The 27903-nt window shown below is 43.2% G+C and overlaps 7 protein-coding genes across 10 annotated transcripts in view; 3 read left to right on the top strand and 4 right to left on the bottom strand.

Moving 5' to 3' along the window:
• Positions 1 to 1563, bottom strand: part of sim (bHLH transcription factor single-minded) — a 28777-nt gene extending 27214 nt beyond the window's left edge. The window contains exon 1 of the mRNA XM_089469391.1: positions 910 to 1563. The gene's annotated coding sequence lies outside the window, so the exon portion shown is untranslated. The remainder of the gene's footprint in view (positions 1 to 909) is intronic.
• A 1112-nt stretch (positions 1564 to 2675) lies between these two features.
• Positions 2676 to 7155, bottom strand: pic (DNA damage-binding protein pic). The gene is made up of 7 exons (XM_018012207.2): positions 6906 to 7155; positions 6363 to 6774; positions 5374 to 6298; positions 4957 to 5308; positions 3681 to 4875; positions 3215 to 3611; positions 2676 to 3144 (listed from the first exon to the last, which is right to left on the bottom strand). Exons 1-7 carry the CDS (start codon positions 6964 to 6966, stop codon positions 3064 to 3066), a joined length of 3423 nt encoding a protein of 1140 aa, XP_017867696.1. The 5' UTR covers positions 6967 to 7155; the 3' UTR covers positions 2676 to 3063.
• Positions 7156 to 7384: 229 nt separating this feature from the next.
• LOC108616824 (gametogenetin-binding protein 2-like) lies at positions 7385 to 10332 on the top strand. Of its 2 annotated transcripts, none has more exons than XM_018012264.2 (4): positions 7385 to 7519; positions 8162 to 8728; positions 8788 to 9948; positions 10020 to 10332. In XM_018012264.2, exons 1-4 carry the CDS (start codon positions 7424 to 7426, stop codon positions 10221 to 10223), a joined length of 2028 nt encoding a protein of 675 aa, XP_017867753.1. In that variant the 5' UTR covers positions 7385 to 7423; the 3' UTR covers positions 10224 to 10332. The 2 variants fall into 2 exon arrangements, with proteins under 2 accessions (XP_017867753.1, XP_089325675.1); XM_089469549.1 differs by lacking the exon at positions 7385 to 7519 and adding an exon at positions 7639 to 8019.
• On the bottom strand, positions 10039 to 11543 carry MED27 (mediator complex subunit 27). The gene is made up of 3 exons (XM_018012362.2): positions 11223 to 11543; positions 10896 to 11162; positions 10039 to 10834 (listed from the first exon to the last, which is right to left on the bottom strand). The coding sequence occupies exons 1-3, from the start codon at positions 11396 to 11398 to the stop codon at positions 10390 to 10392; spliced, it is 888 nt and encodes a 295-aa protein (XP_017867851.1). The 5' UTR covers positions 11399 to 11543; the 3' UTR covers positions 10039 to 10389.
• A 19-nt stretch (positions 11544 to 11562) lies between these two features.
• Positions 11563 to 13185, top strand: elm (calcineurin like EF-hand protein 1 elm). The gene is made up of 2 exons (XM_018012384.2): positions 11563 to 11704; positions 12352 to 13185. Exons 1-2 carry the CDS (start codon positions 11638 to 11640, stop codon positions 12852 to 12854), a joined length of 570 nt encoding a protein of 189 aa, XP_017867873.1. The 5' UTR covers positions 11563 to 11637; the 3' UTR covers positions 12855 to 13185.
• On the bottom strand, positions 13180 to 16366 carry Sec23 (transport protein Sec23). Of its 2 annotated transcripts, XM_018012245.2 has the most exons (6): positions 15951 to 16366; positions 14618 to 15897; positions 14400 to 14553; positions 13785 to 14333; positions 13605 to 13625; positions 13180 to 13398 (listed from the first exon to the last, which is right to left on the bottom strand). In XM_018012245.2, exons 1-6 carry the CDS (start codon positions 16227 to 16229, stop codon positions 13309 to 13311), a joined length of 2373 nt encoding a protein of 790 aa, XP_017867734.1. In that variant the 5' UTR covers positions 16230 to 16366; the 3' UTR covers positions 13180 to 13308. The 2 variants fall into 2 exon arrangements, with proteins under 2 accessions (XP_017867734.1, XP_017867742.1); XM_018012253.2 differs by lacking the exon at positions 13605 to 13625.
• Positions 16367 to 16613: 247 nt separating this feature from the next.
• MTA1-like (metastasis associated 1-like) lies at positions 16614 to 27709 on the top strand. 2 transcript variants are annotated; one of them, XM_089469109.1, is made up of 13 exons: positions 16614 to 16851; positions 19401 to 19562; positions 22399 to 22506; positions 23082 to 23425; positions 23495 to 23815; positions 23889 to 24077; positions 24139 to 24423; positions 24491 to 24738; positions 24804 to 25054; positions 25114 to 25473; positions 25553 to 25680; positions 25743 to 25858; positions 25923 to 27709. In XM_089469109.1, exons 1-13 carry the CDS (start codon positions 16824 to 16826, stop codon positions 26056 to 26058), a joined length of 2676 nt encoding a protein of 891 aa, XP_089325235.1. In that variant the 5' UTR covers positions 16614 to 16823; the 3' UTR covers positions 26059 to 27709. The 2 variants fall into 2 exon arrangements, with proteins under 2 accessions (XP_089325235.1, XP_017867715.1); XM_018012226.2 differs by lacking the exon at positions 22399 to 22506 and having other exon boundaries at positions 16616 to 16851.
• The last annotated feature ends 194 nt before the right edge of the window (positions 27710 to 27903 follow it).

Raw genomic sequence — 27903 nt, 5'->3', positions numbered from 1 at the left:
TCACCAAACGCCAACGCAGCCAAAGGAATCCGATTACAGAACCGAGCAGAGGGAGCAGACTCTCTCCTTCTCACTCTCTCTCCCTTACTCCTTTACTCTCTGTGTGAGAAGCTGATGATGATGATGTCAATGGCTCGAGGTTCGTTCTTTCAGTGAGTTTCGAGGCGCAAGTACAAATGTTTTTCAAATGTGTTCGCCTACAATAATTCGCATTGAATTACACTTGCTCACATTTGCACTCGCTCGGCCTGTGTAAAGGAGTATATTGGTTTTGTGAGGCGACTATCTCTGAAGAAGTTGGACAACTGAGACTTAAATCAGGTTTACAAACCTGCGATATGGAGATCGTGGGTTTTTGCATGGCAAATGTGAATTTTCATACCATATACCACATAAATAATAAATATATTATATTATTTATGGATTAACCAGAGCTAGACACATTTCTACTTATATATACATATATGTATATTATCATGCATCATGTAAACTGAATATATCCATATTATATTAATACACGCATTATAGCTTTACAAATCGAATTGATGAGGTAACGGCATTATCTACGGCTATACAGCTGGAAGCTCTAAGAAGTTCACTTACCCTTACATATTGAAACATGGTGAATAAGAAAATAACTATAGCTGTCAACTCTACACTTACTCTTCAGCATACTCTACATTTAGTTCTATTTAGCCTCAATTTTCTGATCTCTGATATCATTATTATAGTGCTTTGAGCGAGTATTATGCAGTCGTCTGTAATGTTCCTGTTTATATTTGTTTGTTTGGAAAAGAAAGCAAAGCTGTATCGAATCGAGTTTCGCGTCATTCAATGCCGTCGGCAAATTGATATCAAAGGGTAACAGTTCATCATATTCTTATCATTATGCAAATGACGTTTTCTCACCTTGGGGCAGCTATCCGTTTTGCCGCTGGGTTATTTCTATAAAATGGCCGTCGTTGTTAATCCAACAAACCAAAGACCAACCAAAACTGAGCAGTTATATATATATATAATATATATACATATATAGAATGTTAATTGTTGTTGCAGTTGTTGTTGTTGTTGTTGTTAGCACATTTTCGCCTAGTTATTGCGAAAATTAACGAAAATGCGTTACGGCCGGGCGAGTTTTATGCTTAACACAAATTATGAAGAAACAAAAAACTTTTTTATGAGCGCGAAACTTTTTTTCTTTCTTTTTTTAGTATAATTATTTTTTATTTTTATTTTTGTATATTTATTTATATTTTTTGTTGTATTTTATGGCACTTGAGCTGTTGGCAACATCTTGTGTTACATGCCAAATAGTTGTAAATAGTTTTAATTTAAATATTTTTAAAGCGTATTTTAAGTGCTGTTAGCTTTTTGCGTATGTGTGTGTATGTTTACAAGTGCGTGTTTGTGTAGGTGTGTGCATGTGGATGCTTGTGTAAATCACGAACGAGCAGCCAGGACGCTTGTGACAACGACAACGACTACGACAGGCGCTTGAGCGCAGCTGAACCAGCGAGCAGGCGGCGAACGAATGAGTGACTACTCAAATGGACCGAGAGCTCAGCTGCAGTAACCTGGGGGAGACAGCAGCCGACGCAGAAGCAGCAGCAGCAGCAGCAGCGGTAGTCGCTGCTAGCAGCGCAGCAAGCAGCGCAGGCAGCAGGCGCTGCCAAAGCGTGTGGAGGCGCATCGAGTGCGCACACGCATACAAGCACAAACACCACTCAAACAGACACGTACACACACACTCATACACTCGCACTCAAACGCGCATATGTAAAAACAACTGTTTGCCTGCGGGCGTTGGAAATTGGTGGTGGATGCAGCATTCCAGTGGCTGGCCGTATGTATGTACGCATGTGTTTATGTGTGTGTGTGCTTGTGTGCGTGTATTAATGAATGAAACGCCAATGCCGCCAGTCGCACCGCGCTACCCCTTACACAACTGCTTATTGCTCACGTTTGCGAGCCGCACGTGAGCAACGAACAGAGCAGCGCTGGCTTGTTCCGGAACCAAACATGGTTGTGTTTACATGTGTGTGTGTGTGTGAGATGTGCAGATAATGGCTAATGCCGTATTTTGATTGGAAGTGCGTAAAGTGTGTGAAAACGCTGCGCAATCGCGGCTTATCGCAAGTGCGGTATTAAATCCCAAAGCTGAGCCGAACCGGTTCAAGTCGAAAGCTCATTCCTGAGCAGCTGAAGCTCAACCAGGAACGAGAACATTGCTTTGAGCTGCATCGAACCATAAAAACATTTGTTATTGTTCTTAATTTATTGATGATATAAATAAGTCATCAGATATACATAAGTATATTATTTAAGTACTGAGGCAATGCTCACTCTTCAAGAGTTTTATTATATATGTATGTATATTTAAAAGCCAATTCTCGTAGTTTAATATTTAATCTTAATATTTTAGATTCTCAATATTGTTATATTAAAATCAATATAATACAAAATATCTCTCATTTAATTCAATTTCTATATACCAAAATGTTGAAATTAGAGAAGCCTTAAAAAAAAGAAACGAAATTAAAGCAAAAATCCTTTTCGGTATACCGAAAGACTACATACCCTTGCTGACATATGATTGTTGGGATCTATATTTCAATAACTACATTCAATAGAATCATTTGAGTGAGACATACGTTATATAAGTTCACGGATTTGAATAGGAACTTTACTACATAACACTGCAAGAGTATTCATTTTATTCATTTATACATATATGTATACAGATTTAGCCAAATCAGTTATCATAATTTTTGACAAACAATTATATTATTTAAAGTTTTATTCAAATAACGGAACTTTGAAAGCTCGTCAAAAAGCATATTTATATTTGTTTTTGTTTTTTGTTGTTTTTGCCATATGTATATAATGAATCTTAAACAGTATATAACTGTTAGTCTACATATTACATAGACCAAAATCTGTGAATAGACAATCGAGACATTTGGATTGAATGGGTGCACGAGGATACATGGTATCGAAAACAAATGGTTTCATCAACTGCCAATATTTATATGAATTAAATACAGCACAATATAGTTATATGGTTCAATGCATGCGCGTCAGATCCTCCACAATCTTGATGACATCCTCCACATCCGCACTCTTGCGTTCGCCGTTCAGTGTTAGCTGCAATAAAGAATCCATTAATTACATATCAATTTCGTATATAACTTTTTTGATGGGCATTTCTACTCACCTCCAGGCCGGTGACAGCTTCATGCATCTTGTCTCGACTTAAGTCCAAGAAGCTCTCAATTAGGTCCCCATCGATAAAGCCCTCGCTGGGCTCCACCTTGGTATTAATTTGGTAATTCCGATAATAGGTGTGATCGATTTTGCCCACCGATTTGATGATCTTCTTCAGCCGCTCCTCGAGACCATGTAGGAAATCGTAGAAGTCCTGCGGTATTTGAGTCACAATGCCAATCGCACCATTGCAGGTGCCATAGAGTACACAGCCATTGATGGGCGTGGTACGTTCGCCGACATTCTGCATTACCAACGAGCCATGCCTAAATACATTAATTGTATCGCCCAGATGGAAGCGAGCCAACTCCGGCAATAACTGACGCTCCTCATCCGTTGTAGCCGCGCTGGAATAGCAAAGCAAAACAAAAATTTGTTGAAAGTTAATGTGATTTGTGTATCAATGCTCAGCTCACCTGTCCTTCTGACACACAAACAAGTTGTCGTGTGTCTCGCAGCCGAGGAAAGTGTCATCGTCCAAGATCTCGACGGCACGCATCCACTTCGGCTCACAGTCGCGTGCTATCTCCACAAAGATGCCCTCCATTTGCTTGTGCTGCAACAGCGTGATGGAGCGCATTAGATCTCCGACTAGAATGAAGTCACCCTTGGCCTTCAAGAATAATGCCGCAATCATGTTCTGTATGTTGCACTCCATGCGCAGCTCCTTCTCATTTGTCCACTCGTACAGGCGCACAAAGCTGCCAATGCCGGCTAGCACTTTGCCATTGAACTCCACCAAAGCGTAGCAAGTTCCATCGACTTTGGTTTCGGCCACTTGGGTAAGTTTATTCTCATGATAGTGGAAAATAATAATGCGTCCCACTTTGGGCTCCGGCTCGTCGGGAAAGACGAGGGATGTGGCCACCACGTAGTAAGTATTGGGATCATCGCCCAGCTTGGCGGACATCAATGCCGAGATGGTCTCCGGCGGCACAAACTGGTGCGCATGCAATACCTCAAACGTGTTCTGATCAATAATCAGTAAATTGTGCACGTCAATCTCTTGGCCAACTTCTGCGTTGGCGGCCGTTGAATTGCCGCCACCTGGCTTGGGCAACATATTGGAGCTACAGGTGATATTCTGAGCCTGGGTAGAAGCGCTGTTACGCAATGGCTTAGCCCCACCACGTCCGTGCACATCGATGCGCAATGTGGACACGGCAAAGGTCTGCGAAGCCTCCTGGTAGGCAATGCGACGCGGCCCCTCGCCCAGCGGCACTGTTCGAATGTGCAGCTTCTGGATCTCATCAATGGTGCCCAGTATGACAGAGTTTTTGGTGGCCAGCGCCAAGCTGTCTGGATAGGCTTGGGCATTGAGCGAGCACATATGGTTCACCTCCTTGAGATTAACATTGGAGAACACGAGCTTGTGATTGGATGAATAAATCACGGTAGGACGATCCGAACAGGCGAACACATTCGTAGTGGCAAACGAGCGGAACGTGCGCAATGTGGTTGGCTGTGTGCCGAGCGTTACTTTCTTCTTGTCGGTCAGAAAGCCAGTGGTGCGGTCCAGGATGAAATAATACATGGATCCGTCGCCCAGAGCGCACAATAGATAATGAATGTCCTCAAAGGTGGTCATCAGTATGGAGCGTGGTATTATCTCTGTTTAAACAAAATCAACAGAAATATATTAGAGAAAAGAGAATTATAAAATTTGAGTGTGATTAGAATTAGATAATTTACCGCCGCTTAGTTTTTCAGTATATATTGTCTCCAAATCGGGCAACGACAATATAACTGCCGATATGTCTGTCCACAGGCCCACAGCTACCAATTCGGACTTATTTTGCTTCTCATCCAACGGAGTGACATCCAAGCAGGCCACCTCATAGGCCAAAGTCTTGCGACACTTCTCCACCAGGCTGCCATCCTCAATGGCAATGTAGAATATCTCACGCGCCGAGGCAGCAACAATTTGGGTGCTGTTGCAGGAGACGACACCAATGGAACGATCACCCTCTGGCTTCCATTCACCAACCAGCGCCTTGGTGGAGCTCTTGACCAGACGCACACTCTCCGCAGTCACTTGAATGAGCTGTCGGTGAAATACAAACCCGATTTCATTAATTTATGGCTAAGGCGCCTTAGTCATTTTCTCACCTGGTCGTATTCCACATTGGCGCACAGGAACGACTGTAGATCGCTCGCAAAACCGGGTATCTCGGTTTCCTCGACCTCCTCCCCGGACAGAGTTAGAATACGTGTATGCCCTACGAAGGCTAAGACGAGTGTGTTCTCGTAGACGCTGTCATCGATGCCCACCTTTAGGGACCACATGCCCTTGATGCCGGGCAAGTCGATGCAAGCATGCTCCTGTATGCCAATGCCAATGCGAATAATGCGAAGCGAACCATCTTTGAAGCTGCCAGAGCAGGTAATTATCTGACCCTGGCCCTGGCGATCCAAATCCACGACAGCTATGTCCAAAATGGGTGCCAGATTCGTAAAGTTCTCAACTGGTATGACATAGGAGCCATCAATGGGTTCAGAGCTCAGTCGCACCAACTGCGAATCGCCGTGGCGACTGCCAATGTACAAGAAGCCATTATCAAGATAGGTGATACACTCCGGTATCGAAATCTCGCCTAGCTGTTCGACTTTAATGTCCTTGACGGTGGGGACCTTGCCAGTTTCGTTGATACCCAAGAAAAGCATATAGAGCTGTCCGTCCATATTGCCCAGCAGATAGCGTAATCCCTTGCTGTCCACACGTGCATAGCAATTGATGGTACTTTGCCGGAAAGTCAGCGGCGCCACAGCATGATAATTGCTGCCATCGTGATAAACAATGGATTCACGTCCAATTACAATGACCCCGCCAATAGGTGAAGGCACGGGTATTAGCATAGTAGCCTCTGTCTCCACATTATCCTGCTTCCAAGCGAGCTTCATGAATTCCTTGTCTCGCAAATTAATTTCATGGCATTTCACATGGCGACCATCGTTGTCCTTGTGTATAACGATAACTGTAGGGTTTAAGCAGCCATGCAGAAACTCCACATCATACACAATTAGCTCATCCATGCTGCAGAACATTTACAATTATAACAAAAAACTTAAAATCAATTCGGCAATTTCTGTCAACTTACCGCAAGCTTGTCGCCTTCAACTCGCTGGCATCCTTGTCCAAGGGTATAATGGTGAATAGACCCTGATAGAGGCACATGCCTATAACACGTGCTTTGGGATCAATAGCGGCAATAAAACCGCCTTCGGAAAGAATGCCCACGGAGTCGGAGACATTGCCATTGGCTTTTGTTACCACGGTTATGTTATCACCCACCATACGTGCCTCGAGAATCATGACATTGAAGCGTCGCGTTAATATAAATAGCAAATCCTTGTTGCTGTCCGGCGGACGAAAATGTCGCATTACCGTAATTTTGCCATTGATGTTGATTTCCTTCAGAGGGCGCAATCCCTCAGGTGTAACCAAATCTATTTCCACCTGATTATTGCGGGCAATAATCAAATTCAAGTCTGTCGGCGATGTGAAATTGCCTGGGCAATGTGTATATACAAAAGCATGAGTATGTATAGCTTAACAAAATGCAATGCAAATATGCCTAACGCCGGCTACGAGTTAGCCGCAATATGCATGCGGAAAATTCATTTCGCCATAGCGTACTTACCCGTGAGGCAGGCAACAACCGCTGTTGGCTTTTGTGCAGTCACCACATAGTGATGCGACATTTTCTCAAAGTATGTTAATGCAAGACCAAATTAGACAACAATGTGAAAAGCACGCGTTGTTTTACGGAAACCTACTCAAAAGCAACTTTGCAGCAAAGCAAGACAGACTAACAAAACGCGCTAAAAAAAACTCATCTTGTTGAGTCGGGCTGACTTTTACTACGGTCTGGCAACGCCAAAAACACAATGTTGCATTGGTGTCTGTGCTGCAAAAATATCAAATGTCTCTCGTTACGCAACACTATTTATTAATGGCGACCGGACGACTTGCTGAACCCTACATACGTGTTTGAAATCATAGAAAAATCATTTTTCAAGCCGATTTACGGTGTAAAGAACACAATATTCTAGTATAATATATAATTAAATATACGCTTCAAACATTGTGCTGTGTTTTGTTGCTACAAAGTGCGTCAAAAAAGTGCCTGAAACTGCCATCGTTGGTCTTGGAAAGAACATGGCGAGACTAACTAAAGTCTATAATACTGATGAAGATGATTCTAATTATGTGGGCAGGAGGCATTTACCCTTGGTGGCAGGCGATAAGCTAATGGTAAGTGACAAAGTTGCACAGCATCAGACAAGTATCATGTAAAATTAACTATTGCTCGCAAATGTCATAAAAGTTAACAATTTGATGACCCCCTCACAAATCCCATATACTTATGCATTTTTGTATCGTATGTGTGAGCGTGTGTGTAATGATGGTTTCTTTGTATGTGTGCACATTGTCAAACTTTCATAACACGTACGCGTGCATCTGTGTATGCCTATGTGCGTAGTAAACACATACAAGTACATAAACATACATATATGTATATACTCATTGACTGCACCCATAAATGATCAACTTTGTTTAATTAAACTTCATATCGAGATATTTCTGTATGCTACTAGAAGTCTTTGCAATAATAAATAGCCGCTTAGAAACAGTTCGGCAATTCTAAGCACCTGCCCGACTCCCCGCTGCACCTTACATAGAGTCGCCATGTTGCTGAAGTGGCAACACCGACAAAAAAAAAAAAACAGAAAAGAAAAATTTAACAAAAACAGGTTTCAAATGCATTTTTCTTTCTCTTTGTGGACGTGTGTGTGTTTGTTGTGTATATGTGGTATTATTTTTTGAAAACACTGTTTTCTTACTCGCTTTTAACTGATCTGGATTTAAATCATTCTCTTTATACGTGATCGCCAGATGCTAATGGACCTGAACAGCAAAGGACTTGTCATTGACAGCCCACAGATACGGGGTCGCGAACTGGAGGAATTCTCACGTAAATTTAATCTGCTCACAGAGACGGAACGCAAGCAATCGCTCGTGATTGATAGCACCGGCTTCATTTCGGTGCTCAATCAGTGCGTGCAGTGTGTGGGTTGTCGGCGACGGGTGGAGCGTTTGTTTTACCAGCTAGCTGAATCTGGACATAAAACGGTTGATCCGCTTGAGCTGCGCAACAATTGCACCCTGGGCATAACGGAGGAGAAATTAAAAACGCCCCAAGCACTGGGCACGCTGCTATATCGGCATCACGAGGTGCTCAACAATCTGCTCGATAATAAGCTACGCAACAAGACGCGCTGTGTGCTGCATTCGTTAGACACGTTCCGTGCCAAACCTTTTTCGGAAACCTGGCGGGAAGTGTGGTCCGCGATGAAGAGCACTTGCCGCACGGAGGTGACCATCATTGAGACGAAGGAATTGCAGGAAGTGCTCGACAAGTATCTGAAGAAGCACAAGTTTTGTGCCGGCTGTCGCACAAAGGTAAATAACCAACCACACAATCAGGGTTATCATACCATAATATAATTATTCTAATACAGATCGAGCGTGCCTATAAAATACTCATTGGCGAGATATCCACCAAGGAGAAGGGCTATGCGGCACAGCTGTACGCGCACATCCGCAAATGTGTGCCCGACGAGCACATACATGTGAGCACGAATAAAATTGAGTTCCTTGATGCGCTGATCAAGCGTGCTGAGCCGGAGGTGAATGGAAGCTACTCGAAGCTGCGCGAACGCCATGCGAAAACGTTGGAAATCGCCCAGGAGGAGGTGCTCACATGCGTTGGCATGATCATGTACGAGCGCTTGCGCCGCATTTATGTTAGTCTGCGTGAGGAGGAGCGCGCCTGCCAAGTGCTGGCCGCTGTGGGCGTACATGCGCTCTGTCGCAGCTTTCATGAGCGTGTGGAGCAGAAGCAGGGCATTAGCAACTTGGAGCTGCTCTATCAGGAGATCAGTCGGGCAGAGAAGGCCAAGGAGCTGAAGCGTGAGCAAAAGAAGCTCAAGAAGAAGAAGAAGAAGGATGAGAAGAAGAACATGCATCGTCTGTGTGAGAACGATAACAATGCGAACGACGCTGCCGAAACGGACTGCGAGGAAGAGGATGGCGTAAACGGTGAGGCTGAGGCAAACACTGAACCGACTGTGGATGCTACTGTAGATGATGCCGTCGACGATGGCATTGTTATGGTCTGTGCTGACGCTGACGCTGATGTAGATGCCGATGCTGATGCAGAACCAGAGCCAAAGCCGCCGACGCCAAGTGAGAAACCAACGAAATCGAAATCGAAGAAGCAACCGAAGAAAAAGAAGCAAAAGTCTGCTAGCAAAAAACATAAAAAGAAGTTGTGTGTTGATGAGCACCTGGATGCGGTGGCCAAGGCTACAAAATGCAACGACTGTTTAGCACCCATGCCGAATTGTCCCTGCGAGCAGGATGTGCGCGACTCTGGCTATGGCAGCGATCCACACGCATCGCATGCCAATTCGCGCATCTCCAGTGCAGTCTCATCGCTGGAAGGCTCCGAAGTCTCCTGCTCGGACGGACTGTGCAATCATCATAATTACGACATGATGGCGGAAGAAGAAGAGGAGGAATCCGTTGTTGATGTTACGGCACCCAACAGTTATGTCTCCGATTCGGTCTATGGTCAGCAGACGCAATCGGACGATAAGTTCTCATTGCTGCAGATGTTGGTTAGTAGCCACGATCATGCAATGACTCCAAACTCGTTTATAATTCCCGATTTGTTCACATTCAATTCCAGGACTTTTTCGACGATGAGGACGATGAGAACTGCTGTTACATTCCCCAAGAGGTGGTGCTGGCCTATCAATACCAGCGCGAGCAAGTACAGCGTCAACGTGAGCAGCTGCGCGCCACATTGCGTCGGAATTTCGAGCGCATGTGTCTGCAGCATGGTGTGCCCGTAGGAGGAGCACCCATCAATGCCACCTCAACTGGCCATTAAAACCTGCATTAAACCGTTGTAGTTATTTAGCCGCGCGACGCGGCGCTTGCATTCAAAATACATACATATAATTTTTTTTGTTTTTTGAAATAAATGAAGTATAAAGTTATGCTTATCAATATGTTAAAAATATATATATGTATATGTATAAGTGTTTGTGTATTGTTTAGCTGTTGCGGCAATCCTCGTGGAACGGCTCTAATGTGCGCAAGTCCCTCCACGTTGGCGGCAAGCCGTTCGCAATGTATTTGCCGCAACGCTTGCAGGGCTCCAAGAAGAGCTTGATGTGACTGTTGAGCCAGGTTACGTAGCTCTTCACGGCCAGATCGGGTAACGTGGGCGAGAAGAAGTGCAGCATGGCCGAATGGGCGTGCTCCTGCACCTTGCGAAACACCTCATAGCGCGACTCTGCCCACAGATCGTCGTGCTCCAGCGTCTCGTCATAACCCTTGATGGTCACCCATTCGATGAGCACGCCCTTAAAGACAATCGCTGCCTTGAGCACGTTGCTGATGGTGACTATGGCCACAGCATTGGAGCCAAACGGATGAAATACTTTATACGTTGTGTGCGGCGGATGATTAATGTCACTCAGCAACTTATCAATGTGACTAAGCAAAAAAGAAGATGCGTGTAAGCCAAAGTAAGTTATGTTAATTTTAAGTCACTCACTCCGGATCGTTGTTGAAGGAGGAGAAGGGCAATCGCTGGCGCTTCTGCGAGCAATAGTTGTAGGAGCGACGTAGCGTGTTCTGATTGAGGTTGTTGAACGCCAACATGCTATGATCGTGCACCTTATCGATCCACTTGTAGCTGTTCACCAGCTGCGGATAAAGCGCCTGACGCTCCTGCGTCGTTTCCTGGGCAAGAAATGTGGTGTTACCCAAGTGGTAGGCTGACGGCGGCACCTGGAGCCCATTAACAAGCTGCTCCAAGTCACTGTTAGTATTAAAACACGATCAAATAGGAGTAAAAAAATTTACATTTGCATCTACTCACCGTATTTGCGAGTTGAGGGCTGTAAATCTCTCCTGAAAATCGTGCACAAATTTGTTGCGGCTTTCCTCGATAGCTTCGCCATCGGTGCCATCGGCCAAGTGCTCAAAGCACTGACGGACACTTGAACGTAAGTTCTTAACAGCTGTTAAAGTCTGATTTAATTTATCCATTTGCATTCGAGCAACAAAAATTTGTTATTCTTTTGGAAAATAAAAGTTGTTTATATGCCGATAAAACATCATCTAGTGCCTATCGGTTTGCCGCCACAATTGATGACCCGATACACAGCTGGCAATGCTGCATTCTGCATGTTGGCATTCGCGTAGTCACAATACTCGGTCACATTATACACCATTCAATTCAGTAGAAATTTTGTGTTTGTGTCGCTCTCATTGGTTTAAATAAGCCGTCAATAATGGGCAATAAATCTTCGCTGTTTCTACGGCACGAGGAAATAGCACAGATACAAAATGAAACTGGCTGTAAGTATATAGAATAGCACAACAATAGCTAGTAACCAAACTAAGCTAAGATAACTAACGTAACCTTGGACTTGATAACCCTCCAGCTGTAAATTTCCCAAAATTTCAATTCAAAACAAATACGCAGTTGCTAAAAGCTTTACATTGTGTTCAGATACTTTGCACTTAAGTGGCGAAACTAATTATAGCCTTTCCTCGTCGCTGCAATTATTTGCCATAGTCCAAAATCAATTAGCATATGAACTCTACCCACACCAGTTGGCAGAGAGACGAGAGAGAGCCATCCAGACTAGAGTGTGATTGAACGTGTAACTGTTCTTCTTGAATGCACTCAAAAGGGCTTCATGCATTTATGTAAGATGGTATCATAAATTCAGTTTATGACGTCACTGGAGCAAAGGCTATTTACGCGCTGCCTTTTGATGTTTCCCCTCCAACCTATACACAAGCAAGCGAATGTATGATGTATGCATGTGTTTATCAGTTGTTCTAGTAGGTGTAATTCGTGTGTGATAAGGCCCTCGGCTATAACGGTATATATCCAACGAGTGTTCATATCTCTGATAATGGCTGTTGTCACTCTACATTTCTTATCAATCGACTGGACTCCAACCTCTTACGTCTTCTTTGCCCTCCACTCTTTGCAGTTACACCCAATCAGATTGAGCGCCTTTACTCGCGCTTCACCTCGCTGGATCGCAATGACTGCGGCACGCTCTCCCGCGAGGATCTGATGCGCATACCCGAGCTGGCAATCAATCCGCTCTGCGAGCGCATCGTGCACTCTTTCTTCGCCGAGAGCTCCGACGATCGGGTGAACTTTCGCCAGTTCATGAATGTGTTGGCCCACTTCCGACCGCTGCGGGACAACAAGCAGAGCAAGCTGAACAGCCGTGAGGAGAAGCTAAAGTTCGCCTTCAAGATGTACGACCTGGACGACGATGGTGTCATCAGCCGGGACGAGCTGCTCTCGATCCTCCACATGATGGTCGGCGCGAACATCAGTCAAGATCAATTGGTCAGCATTGCAGAGCGCACAATTCTGGAGGCGGATCTGTGCTGTCAGGGCAAGATCTCGTTCGAGGATTTCTGCAAGGCGCTGGAACGGACCGATGTCGACCAGAAGATGTCCATTCGATTCCTCAACTAGTGCCGCAGCACAAGCAGCGAAACAAAATTTAAAATGTCTTAGTCACTGTGAACCAAATAGTGTTTAGTCCAATTAATATATATACACGCATATATATATAGATAGGCGTATATATATATGTGGGTATATATCAAGTCCGAGGCATATTCAATTGTATTAGTAACTTATACACTATGATTATTGTTGATTGCTTTTACGCTAGTTAATTTCATTCCGCTCTAAAGTGAAATTCATGCATTTGTTTAACGGTCAGCCTAAAATATTTATTAACTCGAGTTTTGGTTTTTTATTAGTTAGTTCTGAGCTTGAAATAAAAACGTGTAAATATGTATGAATGTGGTTTATTGTAGTAGTGGTCTAACCAGGCGGTAACTGCACAAATAGATGTGGTTAAAATATATAATATATATGTATATAACTAATAAGTCTAGCCAGGATCCATGCCAGGTGCTATCTATGTGGTCGAGGAGACGGCCAATTTCTTCAGATGCTCCATGAACAGCTGCAGCGAGACATCATCCGTGAGCACGGGAGCGCCGCCATCCTGTTGAAGAGGATTCAAATGGGAGTTAGCAGAAGGAATTTTCGAATTTGGATTATCTAAAAAGTGGTTTTCGCTGCAGCAGCGCCAACACCAAAAGCGGAGCAGAGAGTTGTAGAAGAAGCAAAGCAACTTTGAAACCAAACCCAAGAGGAACTTATATTTAACCAAAGAGGAAAAACAAAATAGAACTGTTTGTGTTTTACTACCGTCGTCTGACCGATTGGCGCCTGCGAGTGACAACAACAAGAAGAACAACAACGAGGGGAGAAGAAGGAGCAAAAGGCAGTTGAGCGGACACAATGAGAAAAGTAAAACAAAAACGAAAACGTAATGTTTCAATAGATTAAAAATCAATAATATGCATGGATCCCAGTTAATGGACGTACCTGGCCATAGGCATACATGTTGTTATGCGTCTGCGAGGGATTGACTTTGGAGAGCAGGAAGCGGGCCTGCGAGCCGCCATGCTCGGTGTCAATGTAACGGGGCATGGGGAAACGCGTCTGCAGAATCTCCTGGGCATCGTCAACTGGCGCCTGCAGCAGCTGCTTGAAGTTCTCATACTCGGGCATATCCTGATATTTGAGCGCACGCCATTGGGCAATCGTCTCGCCGTGATAGATGAGTATCTGGAAGAATGTGTCCATCAGCAGTATGCGATCCGCTTGAATCGAAGCGGTATCTAGCAGCACCGGCTCCGGCGGCCCATTAAACGAATAGCTATAAAGAATGGGCTGTATCATGATCAAGGACTGTGTGAGGTCCTCGCGCATTAGCATGTGTCGATAGAATGTGGTCTCATCGGGCGAATTGTTGAAGACCTGCAGGAACTGCGAACGGCGCAAATGGTACATGAACTGCGGAAAGAGGCTGAACGTGGGCGACAGACGGAAACTGTTCGGATCATCCTTGGAATACTCGCCAAACTTCTGGCACTGCAAGAGAGAAGTCGAAGTGGCTATTGAGAATTGATAATGGACATATTATTGACACGGATTTACCAAGCGAATCAGCTGGCGATCCACCCAGCGCAAGATGTCCGGCCCCTCGTCTGTTTCGGCGCGGTAGACAACCATGCGTGCCATCAGCACCGCAGCCGCCTCCTGATCGAAGCCTGCGCTGATGTGCTGCACATTGGTGTTGGCATCCGCCCAGCTTGAAGACAGTAAATAAGAATTAGTTTTATATAGCGAAGGTATGTATGGCTGGGAGCTCTCACTTTCTGGCCAGTGTGGTGACGCGTATGCGCCGCTGACCGCTTGGATGCTGGTATTGGGTGATGAACTGTATGCAGCCGCGTCCGCCTTGTGGTATGGGCGCCGCATGCTGGTTGACCACCTCGAAGAAGAAGGCGACAGTGGAGCTGGGATTGAATGCACACAATTTCCATTGCACTGTATTGCCCATGCCGATCTCCACATCCGACACCGACGGGCTCTTCACATTCAGCGACACACACGAGCCAATCCCGCCAGAGATTTTCAGCTCGCGCGAGCACTTCACCTCGAGCGTGGCATTGAATGCCATCTTTAGATCGTTTCGCGAATCGCGCGCAAACACGCGCTGGAATGTCTGCTTGAAGAGCGACGAATTGAATGAGTCGCCCATGACCATGTGACCGCCTGTGGAGTTGCACAGCTGTTTCATCTCCATGAGGCCGGTCTGGTCGAGCGCGCACGAGTATATATCGATGCCATGGCCATTGGTAGCCGCCCGCAAGGCCAGGGCATCGTAATGTTTGATCGCTTTCTTCATATATTTGGCATTGTCCTTGTGTATGTCATGATGGGAACGTATGGGATGCTTGAGTTCATCGTCAACCACTTGGCCGGGGCCCTGGGAGCAAGGGCCACCCACAAAGGTCATGATCCGACCGCCCGTATTCGGGTACGTGCACTCCAGCAGACCAACCGCAATCGAAAGTGCGGCGCCTGTGGAGCGCAGATAGCGCTTGCCCTGCGGCACCGGCCAAGGGTCGCGTTGCAATTCGCTCAGCAGATCACCCAGTGCCGTGTCGCACTGGCTGATCGGCTGCAGAAAGCGATGAGCGGGTGGCAAATGTTGTCCGGCCCCCCCTACGCCCGGCGCATTTGGCATCTGACCCGGCTGACCTGGTTGCTGCTGCTGCTGATGTGGCGTCGGTGCCACCCCACCGCGTCCAATGCCCAGCATATCGTGGACTTGCTTGGCCGTCAGATCCTTGGTGCCTCGGAACACATAGCTCTTGGAGCAGCCATCAGTGCCCAGCTCGTGCACCTGAATCATCTTGCCGAAGGTAATGAGGCCCACGAGAGCATTGGGCGGCAGTAAGCTCAGCGACATTTGCAGTGAGTCCTTCAGAGCGTCCAGCTCCTCCTCATCCATGCAAGTATCTACCAGGAATATAAATACTGGCGGCATTGTGGCCGCCCTGGCGATGGTGTATTCAATGGTGCTGAAGCCAGGTATCAGCTCGGCGGGCTGATGTTGCTCCGATATGGCTGCATATTGTGGAGGAAACTGAAATGGCACACGTTAGGCTACAGACCGGAAAGTCCAAGTGAAATACTCACGGGGTTGCGTTGAAAGCAAAAGTTGCACACCCAAAGCTTGGCACGATAGTCAACTTGGCACAATGGATTCAATATGGCGCGGCAATTGCTGCGCGTGCACAGCACCGGCTCATATTGTATCGGTGGCAAGTCGGGACGCTCCTTGATGGGTTGATAGAGACACGCAAGCGGGACGACCAGGCGGCTGGCATCGATGCGACTTGATGGCCAAACATTCCATGTAAGGCGTACGCCGTCACGATCTTCGTTTTGCTGGATGAACTCCTCATAGGTAGTCATCGTTTTGATATTCTTTTTTCGACGCTTTCACTTCGATTAATAACTTAAAATTAATTGTAACACAAGCAAGTCTTATTGGAAAAATCGTTTGGCCAGGCCACGTCACAGATTTGACAGTTGGTTGCATAGCAGGCAGCTTGTCAACGTTGACAAACACAGCAAATGGGGCATGCAAACAATAACAAATTTGTTTTGGTAAATATATTTTGATGAATCCAGAAAATAGCTACAGTAGCATGCGTAATTTATTTTAATTCATTAAATTGCAACATATATAGATTTATTGTATAATTTATTTATTTAAATATGCTCTCGGAATATGCAAACAAGTTAGCAGCCCTATTTTTAAATGCAGCCCTGATGCAGCTGTTTACTCGTCGCTGTCATAGTGTGCGTGTGTGTGTGTATTTTTTTAGAGTTGTTTCTAAGATGGCGACGAAAAAAACGCGTCTTATGTGAATGCAAATGCAATCATAACAACTTAAATTTTATGCTAATAAATGTGCGCAAATCTGAAACAAAACTATTGAACAACAGTGCTGAATAAGTGCGGAATATTTTACATGTGAAATTTGGTGCGAAAGTTTTGTGAAAATGGCCACAAATATGTATCGAGTCGGAGGTGAGAAAATTTTTTTCCATACTCGCTTTTCTATCATCTTTCGTTATCGGCGCCGTCTCACTGTTTCGCCTGGTCGTTTTATGTGCGTATGATTGTGTGTGTGTGTGTGTGTGTATGAGACTCCCGAATTAAGGAAATAATGAAAGTGCATTTAATTATCAAGTATTACCAAATGTCCAAGCACCAATATCTTCAATCTCCTGTTATCAATGACAATGATGATGATGTGAAATGCGTTTTCACATATGCCTTGAAATTGTGTCGAATCGCCGACGCGAGTTTTAACAACGTAGACGATTTTTCAACACCAACGAAGCGGCAATGGAACATCGAGTAACCGGCCATGGAGAGAGGGGTTATGTGTAGTAGTATGACAACCGAATTGTCGCAGCTGCAGCAAGTGTTTTTAGTACATGTTTCTGTTGCCCCGATAAGCATTAGCACTGATATATGTGTGTGTATGTGGTAATGTGTGTGTGTGTAAGCTTGTGCTTTAGGGTTGGGGTTACTGATGAAATGAAATTGCATTGACAAATCCGCCTGCCGATCAGCATGTGTGTATGTATATGAGAGTATGAGTGTGTGAGTAATAGTTCTTGCGTGTGTGCTGTGCAATTGAAAGTATATTTTGTGATTTTTACGTGTCTCTTGCTTTGTTTTTGCTATTGGCATCGTCGTGTTTTCTTATGCTAATGAGTTTGCAATTTTTCTTTGGCCCAGCATCTCACGCTCTGAGTGAATTTTCCCTTTTTTTTGTTGTACCTAATTTACGCACTCATTTTGGTAGCTCGCTCGTTTGCTTGCTCGCTTGTCGATGACGTTATTGTTGTCTTCACCTGCCTATGATATAGAACAATGGTTGTTCAGCTCGACCAAATCAAATGCAAATGAACTGTAAATAGGAAAATGCAAATATCTAATTAAAGCAATCAAAATAAATAATAAAAATACAACAAAAATAAATAAATAAGAAAACCCAGCACATGAATAAATTACAAAATTTTACGGCATTTTCATATAATGTTTCAGTATGGGTGTGTATGTTGGTCTCGCAGTGCACGCGTTGGCTTCGAATTTGTCTCCATCAGCGCTTTTTGTTAGTCACTTTTAATAGCCACACGCACACATACATAGGCATACGCACACACACGTATACACAGCAGCCCAAATGTCGTCGCAGGCTATGGCGACACTTTCTTTTTCATCTCTTTTTATATCAGCCAAATGCAAAAGATACATTTTCCTTTTATAATATGCCTGGCGTGTTTTGCCGCTTGATCGCTGCTCTTTTTTCCTTTTCTTTTGTGTCATTTTCTCTCTTCTATCGGCTTTCGTTGCTTCTGCTGCTGCTGCCGCTGCTGTTGCCGTGGTCAAAACCCAAGCAACGGTTTCTGCGACAGGTTCCGCACCGTCGCTCTATGCATGTTTGTGTATATGTGTGTGTGTGTATTCAGCCCCTTGCCTCTGTCCACGGACATCGTTGTTGTTTCTGTTGCGCGAGCTGAATGGATGGATGGATGCCCACATTTGTATTTAATTGAGCAATGCGCATACTTTTTCAGTGTACTGTGGCCGTAATTAAACGGCGTGTCCACTGCCAGCAAGTACTGCTATAAATTGTAAACTTCAAGCAGAAGATTGTTAACGGAACCGACAGGAAAGAGTTTACCAAAACACTTGAGAAAATGGGATTATCGATGCTATAAATTATTAATTGCCCATAATTAAGTGTTAGCACAATAAAAGAGAGGTGACCTAAAGCTCTTGCTGTATTTGTTATTGTTATCATCGATAAATGAATACTTTATGTAAACAAACCATTTATCGATTGTTAAGTGTGCTAATAAACTCGCACAGTAGCTAAATAATTATATATGTATATATGTATAACAAAAACTATAAATAGAATGATTAGGGCCATTTTTAATTTTTGACGCTTTTGAATACATTTGTATATATGTATGAATATATTTGAGCACTTTAATTAATTTTTGATATTATATTATGTATGTATTAAAATTAATAAATTTAAATTTCTTAATTCTTGCATATAATATATACTTTTATATATTTAATTGAATTGACTACCATTCAGGAATATATGATATGGTAATTAACTTGAGAGTCAAACGTGGCACATCACACGTATTTAATATCATTAAATACTTTAGTCGTGGGCTCGTTCGTTTAGTCACAGATAACCCAAATTATGCTCATCTCTAATTCCTGACGTCTGCCTGTATTCATTTGTTTTTTTCCTTGCGTGTGTATAGGTATGTGTGTGTTTTTGTGTGACTTCATACAGACGTTTGTATGTGTGCATGTATGATGAGACTGTATGGGTGCAAGAGTGTATGTTTGAATGCTGCGTTTTACCTGATGTTGGCTTCATTGGACGTTTGGGCTTCAATTTCGTTTTCCTAATGAATGATTTGCTGCCCCCTCTCATTGGAGGCCGTTGAGCCTGTAATTATGTTTCCAGCAACTGCATATTTAAATTTTTTGAACCGTAAGTGAAATTCAATAATCCCAATGGTTGATTTTTGCAGACTACGTCTACGTTGAGACAACGCCGAATAGTCCCTACCTGATACGTCGCATCGAGGAGTTGAATAAAAACCAAACCGGCAATGTGGAAGCGAAGGTCATGTGCTTCTACCGGCGTCGTGATCTGCCCAACCCGCTTGTACAGCTGGCCGATAAGCATCAACGTAAGTACGGCAAGGCAAATATACGTATGTATATACATATAAATATGTATGTATGTATAGAAATGTATAAGTTTTTGGTCAGCTAAGTGAGGTTATGTTATGCGACGAGTCGCCGTCGTGGCCTACAAATAAGTCAGAAAGCCCCATCCATACAGATCCTAAGCCCATTTTTCACCACAAAAACCAAAGTTCGCTTGAAGACGGAAATACACCATGCGCCGCAACCAAAACCGAGCCGAAGCTGCTGCACGCCCACACACCTCAGTCAAATACCACCCGCCTCCTTTTTCACTAGCGCCCGGCATATGCCCAATGTGTGCAATGTGTCAAAGCGGAGCCCACCCAACACGTACACACACACTCACACATACTAACACACACCCACTTAGCAGCAGCAGCAGCAGCAGCAGGAGCGACAACAACAACAACAATAATGAAAGCCAACATCAAGAGCAACAAGAACCGCAATGACAACAACTGTAAAGCATACAGCCAAAGCAAAGAGTAAACGGAATCCGAGCATCCGTAGCAACAACAACAACAGCACATAAACATAATGTGTGTAGAGCTGCACTGTACTTCGATGTTGTTGCCGTTTTTGGTTGCCTCAATACTAGGCATCAGCAGCAGCAGTAGCAATGGTAGGTAGACTTGCTGTCTACCTCTGTGCCTCTCTCTCTAGGTGTATATGCGAGTGTGCACGAAAATTTTCATGAGTCCTGGCGCTGCAGGAGCATCGAAGGAGCCGCGCTTTGCATTTTATGTATACATACACACACTCACCCACTGTGCCAGCCCAACAACAACTAGCAGCTATCTACATGGACAGCGCCATTTGCTGTATCTTTCTACCAAAAAGTATACATACACACACACACACACACCGAGAGAGATATCCATGCACACACACATACACCACCCCCAATCGGTGGGGTTGGTTGTGGCCCACACGAATTCGATACGTGACCCAACGAAAATGCGTTTTTCCAACACAGCCTTCCATACGCCACCCACCGCCCACCGCCCACAGCCCACAGCTCACATCCCGCTACGCAACATTTCGTCGACAATGCCCATTAACAGTAACAGCCCCTTTGTTGCCCGCCCCAGTTTTCAATAATGCTTCGAATGTTTTTCAACGGCTCCTTTTTCGGAGGTGCTGCTGCGACTGCCACTGCGAATGCGGCAGCGGTGCGGCGTGCGCTGTCAATTTTGCAGCCCAGCTGCTAATCACTTATTACAAATTAGCACAGCAACAGACAACATTCGACTAAGGAACACATATAGTCTATCAGCCGTGTCATGAAACAAATGAAAAGAAAAAAGTAATAATCAGAAAGCTCAAAACTGGCCACGACAACGTTTCAAGTTGAAAAGAAAGAAAAAAAAAGTTCCGTTTTATGACTGGCAATGACGAAGCTGAAATACCCTAAGTTCCATAATTCCATTTTCGTGCGAAAAATATAAAATACAACTTCAAGACGAGCACAAAAAATAAAAGATATAATAATAATTAAATAAATAAAAAAAGGTTAAACCTTTATTCAGAAATTTCAGTAATTTATTCAGTAGGATTCCACTTAAATATACCTACATACATCAAAGCCTTGAGTCAGTATCCAATATTTACCATAATACCAATTTACCATAATACCTAATCCAAATTATATGAATTGCAATATTTGGTTGGTAGCTTTTTAAAGATATAAAATATGTGATTTAGTTAATTGGTTTTATAATTAATTTCCATATACTATTTAAACAGAAATAGCTATAGATTTTTTAAACAAGCCGATCGGCGAATGCTGTACAAACTTACTAAATTTCTGCTCTAGCTCTTATAAGACCTCGGATCAACACATCCTGGCGGTTGGATAGATAGACACATCAAATCAACTGAGCTCATCGTCCTGATCAAGAATTCATATACTTTATAGGGTCACCCCGCCCCTTAACAAAATCATTATACCCTAGTTTCCCATTTTCAATGAGTTCAGGGTATTAAAAGAAGAAAAAAAGTCGAAAAACGCCAAGCGGAGGCGGACATTGCCAGCAAACAAAACGCACACGCCTCCATCAGGCAAGGCCCGCACCCACCCCACCCACCGTCCGCCTGCGCACTTGCCAGACTGTGCGATTGTGTCCTATCTATGGCTACCGAACAGTTGTGCACCCTCACACCTCCTTTGCCTAGCAGCTACTGGTGCTGCTGCTGCTACTGCTGCTGATTCTGCCTCTGCTACTTCTTTCGCGATACACCTACGCTCTTGTAAATTCACGAATGCACCCACAGTGAGAGGGGTCGTTGGTTTGCTTGGCTTGGTCTCAGCTCAAACTCCTCAAGTAGCGCAAAGAGAAGCAGCTCCTGCTGCCATCACCCAACAACCAACACCCACCACCACCCTCCGCCCTCCACTGCCACCACCATCGTTGCCATTGCCATCGAAATGACGAGGCCGCCTAGCCTACCCGTTACCATCCCTTCGTGGCTTGTGTGGCTGGGTATTAAAAATAAATTCAAAAAGTTTTGTATTTATTTTGTTGGGCTTTCTGTTTCTGGGAAAACGCGACATCTTTTAGTAAAATTACTTTTCGTACTTAACCTCACTTTGACGGCACTGTGAACTTGTTTTCAGCTTACAGCTAGGCTAAGTAAATATAAATTAAGTCTCGCTTGTTATACCACTTTCACATTATATAAGTATAATTGTATATATCCGTGTATTAAATGCATATGTATATTTGTAAAATCAACATTTCCCAAAACTCACCCCAATACACTTGACACACTCATACACTCGCATACACACACACACACACACTCTTGATGATGCAGTGGCAACCGCCGAGGACTCACCGCTGGCAATGAAACTGAAGAAAACCTGGCTTAGAACACCGGTGGGCGAGGAGCAGGCGGCGCAAGCTGTGCTCGATCCCTCAATAGGTACAAAATGGCAAAGCAGTTCAATAAATAATTACAATAATAATATTAATAATAAGCAATACGACTGTAGTTGAAATCTTCTGTTGGGAATGCGTAAATATATTTTTCTTTAATTATTATTTCGATTATTATTGTGCTTTCATGATTTTATAATAATTCTCTTCATTTAAATGCTATAAAGTAGAGCACCAAAATTTGGTACTGATCTAGACAACATATTATATATTGGATATAAGAACTGTAAATTAAATTTATAAACTGAAACAAAATTATTATTGTACACTAAAATATTGGCTGAATTATGAATGTAATTGAATGAAAGTTAAAAATTGAAAATTGCAAGATTGCCCATTGTTCGTCAGCAGAGTCTTCACTGTATTTCACTTACATGACTTCTTGCTAAGGTCAGTACCAGTACAATGTAGTCTAGTTACGAACACCGAATTGGTTATGCAATGGTTGTAATTGGCTCTATAACATAGTTCTCTTAGTGCTCGTATGTAATGTCTGATATTTGCACGGCTCTATCTTGGACTGCAATTGCTTATATAGTTGTGATTACGTTTGCTTTGCAGCCGCACTCGAAGAGGAACGCACCAGTCCGACGCAAGCGTCTGCCGCCAGCGCCACCAACAATTCCAGCACCAATAACAATACCAACAATAATAACAATAATAATAATAGCAACAATAATAACAGCGCTGCGAGCGGCGCTGCTGCTGCGGCTGCGGGTGGTGCTGCTGGCGGCGATGGCGAGAAGAGCGACGCGCTAACCAGCAAACAGCGATACCAGATCAAGCATCGGGAGCTGTTTCTATCGCGCCAAGTTGAGTCGATACCCGCCACACAGATCCGAGGGAAGTGCTCCGTGACGCTGCTTAACGAGACGGAGTCACTGCAAAGCTATCTCAACAAAGACGTGAGTTGAATGGAATAGAAAATGAATGAATTAGTTAAAATTGATTACATAATTTTTAAATTTCCATAGGACACATTCTTCTACTGTCTGGTCTTTGATCCGAATCAAAAAACGTTGCTTGCCGACAAGGGCGAAATACGTGTCGGCAGTCGCTATCAGTGTGATATACCCGCCAAGCTAAAAGATACCGCCACAGATGAACGTAAACTGGAGGAGCTGGAGTCGCTTGTTTGGACGCCGGAGCATAGTTTGACCGATCGCAAAATCGATCAATTCCTTGTTGTCTCGCGTTCCATTGGCACCTTCGCGCGCGCCCTCGACTGCAGCAGTTCAGTAAAGCAGCCCTCGTTGCACATGTCCGCAGCTGCAGCTAGTCGAGACATTACGCTGGTGAGTGGATGACGATAAAATTAATGAAGGGCAAGTCCATTTAATAATAATTATGATTTACCTCTGCTTCTAGTTTCACGCCATGAACATTCTGCACCAGCACAATTATTCAATTGATGAGGCCATGTCCTCGCTAGTTCCTTCCACTGGGCCAGTGCTCTGTCGCGACGAAATCGAAGATTGGAGCGCATCGGAAGCAAATCTCTTTGAAGAAGCGCTAGATAAATATGGCAAAGACTTCAATGACATACGACAAGATTTTGTAAGTCAAAGGAAGTTGTACACAAAATTATCTTTAGTAATATTATATTCCCATTTAACAGCTTCCTTGGAAGACGCTTAAACAGATCATTGAGTACTACTACATGTGGAAGACCACCGATCGGTATGTGCAGCAGAAACGCGTTAAGGCTGTCGAGGCGGAACTCAAGCTCAAACAAGTCTATATACCGCAATATAATAACAATGGCAAAGGCAACGGTACCAGCGTGAAGGGCGGCAGTGGCGGCGGAGCTGGTGGCATCTACAACGGCACCACCAATGGCGGCGCTGACTTATCCAACAATGGAAAACCGTGCGAGTCGTGCGGGACAACTAAATCATCACACGTAAGGCAGTTGAAGGCGAAACTTGTTGATCAACTATTACTAATTGACTCATCTAATTTGATTACAGTGGAATTCCTTTACCAATGGCCATCTGCCATGTCGATTATGTCAGAGCTGTTGGGAGTATTGGCGGAAATATGGCAGTATGAAATCTGCGCATAAGGCCGAAGCTAACGATGGCGAGTCCAAGAAGAAGGCTGCCATTGCCGCAGCGACTCCAGTAGCAGCGTTAGCTGCAGCAGGCGCCACAACCACTGTGGTTGATCTTAACGATGATGACAAAGTTAGTGATCTAAGCAATCGTCAATTGCACAGGTATGATTAGCGTGTGTATCCAAATAGATATATATTGTATATTAATGTTGCTATACGAATTGTAGGTGTTCCATTGTGAACTGCGGCAAAGAGTTCAAGCTGAAGACCCACCTGGCGCGCCATTACGCACAAGCGCATGGCATTGCCATCAGTTCAGGTTCGCCGCGGCCCATCATGAAGACGCGCACTGCCTTCTACTTGCACACGAATCCCATGACACGTGTGGCACGTATTATCTGCCGAAGTATTGTGAAACCCAAGAAGGCGGCGCGGCAAAGCGCATACGCAATCAATGCGCTGTTGGTCAAACAAGAATGTAATTTAAATCCGTTTATTATAATCAATATGTTATTAACTTTAACATTTTTATTGTAGTTACGAATCGTATTAGCGGCAAATCGCCGGCGGATATTAAAAAGATGCTTTTGCTCAAGCCCAAGGATCGGGGAAGTGTCACAAAAATTGCAAATCGATTGGGCGCCCCAGGAAGCGGTCCGCATGAATGGCTGGTGCTGACGCCCAAGGATAAAATGCCACAGCCCATTGTTGTCTCATTCCCTAAGCCGCCCAAAGGACCCGACGGCAGTTTACTCTACGATCGCGTGCCCAATAAAACACCCGATGTGGTCGCCGTGCCCGTTGTGGCTGACAAAGAACTAACTATAATTCCAGCGCAAGCAACATCTACGATACGCAAACGTGCGCATGAGGAACAGCAACTCAATGGCACCGAAGGTGACTTAAACAATTAACTTTGAAAATAACGAGAGTTAATATGAATATTGTTTCTTTTTTTTTTTTTTTGCATTCGTAGTAACTATTGTGCCCAGTGGGCCGCCAGCCAAACGTCCCAACAAGGATCCCATGCCCTCGCATTGCCCCAGTCCGGAGCAGTTCGCTGCCATGATGGCAGCATCTGGCCAGCCCCTCTCTAGACATCACGTAGGTGTCATGTCAGCTGCTACTATTTCAATATTTATCAATTTCCTCCAATATTCTTACAGCTTAATGGCAAGCAAAAGATTGCGCAAATGGCACGTGGCGGCAATGGACGCAAGCAGGTTATCAGTTGGATGGATGCACCGGACGATGTTTACTTTAGAGCCACAGACGTACACAAGTGAGTGCCAATTATTTATTGATGCACAATCGCCATATTTTATTTAAACTTTCCTTATTCACAGAAAAACACGAAAAATACTCTCAGCTGTGGATCTGCGTCGTGCGGCGCGCAAACCATGGCGTTCACTGCCTATCAAGTCAATGGCCCCCGAGCCGAGCAGCAAACCTATTGAATCACAAATCGTAATACTGGACTGACCGTCTTCAGGAGATACATCAGCATCAGCATCAACACCATATGCAGCAGCAGCAGCAGCAGCAGCAACAGCAACAGCGACAAAGCTGCTGTCATATTCAGCCAACAGATTTGAACAGCAACAGCAACATCCTCCATTTCCATATACAATGGATGCATTGCTAAACTAGTGACCCACATTCTGTCTTTCAGTGGCTTGCCATGTACATACATACATACAACCATACATACATCCCCTGCATGCTAAAAACAAAAACAAAGAAAAAAAAATCACAAAAAAAACTCAAAAACAAAAAAAAAAAAAAACAACAATATACATACATACATACATCTAGTGTAGGCAAGTGTTGCAGCATCCACTATACATATGAAGTTGGTATCCATTTCACTAACAGAAAACCAACAACTGACAGCAACAAGAAAACCCACTTTACTAGCGCTTAAATAGATGTCTTTTTAAACAAAACAAAAAATTTAAGAACAAAACAAATAGTAAGATAATAAGTGTTAAGATCGAAAGCAATAGTAAACACAACGCGAAACAAATCAAATATTTATTCATAATTTACATAATTTTTACAATTTTTTTTAAATCTCACGAAAATTAAGTTCACTGCAATTTTGGACATGTATGAGAAACTCAAGGAATAATAAGTTCATTGTTTCTATATTAGTTTATGTGTTGTAGGCATTTTATAATAATTCTTAATTATTATTATTATTATTTTTTATTGCATTGTCCAATTTTCATAAAAGCGCATACATTTCAACATTATGTACATTGTGTGTACATCATGTATGCCAAATTATTTTAATTTGTCTAATCTATTTTAACTGGCTACCACGCGCCTTTAGGTCCAAAAAAAAAACAAAAACAAAAATACAAAGCACAATTCCTGGATTTTAATTCTGTTGAGCAAATGTTTGTTGCATCCTAGCTAAACACCAGAATACGTAAATTTGTAATTCAAAGGCCTCCGTAATTTTCAAATATTTTTTATTCAAAATTTGAATATGCAAATCATAGACGAACGATAGTTGAAAAATTCATTTAATGCTTTAAGTATCAAAACTTACAAAAAAAAAATAAAAGTAAAAGTGAAAAAAAAAAAAATTGAGAAAATTTACCTTGTTAATTAATGTGACGTGCAAGATTATTTAAAAAATTAATTATACGCTGTAACGAGAAGCGGATAACCACCACAAATTGTACAGTAATTGGGATAAAGTTTATAACTTCGAATACAATTTATTTTCATAATTTATACACAAATTGAAAATCGATAATTTCAAACCAATGCAAAATAGACAACACAAAAACCAACATAAACACAAATATAGCATATTTTATTTACGCCTATAGAAATACATAAATAATAAATCGAAATCACATAATATACATTTATAAATGTATTGAGCATATAAATAATACAATAATAAAATAAACAATTTGGCAGATGAGTAAAGTAAAATCTAAAAGTAGATCAGCATTAAAAAGATTTCAAGAAAAAAAAAACAACAAAAACCGCAAAAAAATGAGCAACCACATTTATATATATTGATTATAAAGAAATTCTAATTGTAAGCCAATCTATGTATTTTTAACTTTACAATTTAAGTAATTTTGTAAAATAAAAAATTCTTTAAATTAAATCAAGATAAGTGAAAAAAAAAACAGAAGAAGACGAAGAAATAGAAAAGGGAACGAAAACAACAGCAATTATTGATGTCAGCAAAAACGACCAGATAAAACATATTTGTTTACGATTTATAAAGTAAGCGCGCGTATGCCAGCAACAGAAGCAAATCAAACAGAGCTACATATATACAACATTATATACAGATAT

Source organism: Drosophila arizonae, chromosome 2 (genome assembly GCF_054131065.1).
Source record: "Drosophila arizonae isolate 15081-1271.41 chromosome 2, UAZ_ARI_1.0, whole genome shotgun sequence".
Taxonomy (NCBI): domain Eukaryota; kingdom Metazoa; phylum Arthropoda; class Insecta; order Diptera; family Drosophilidae; genus Drosophila; species Drosophila arizonae.
The sequence above is the reverse complement of the archived record's forward strand: the minus strand, read 5'-3'. Positions and strand labels throughout refer to the sequence as shown.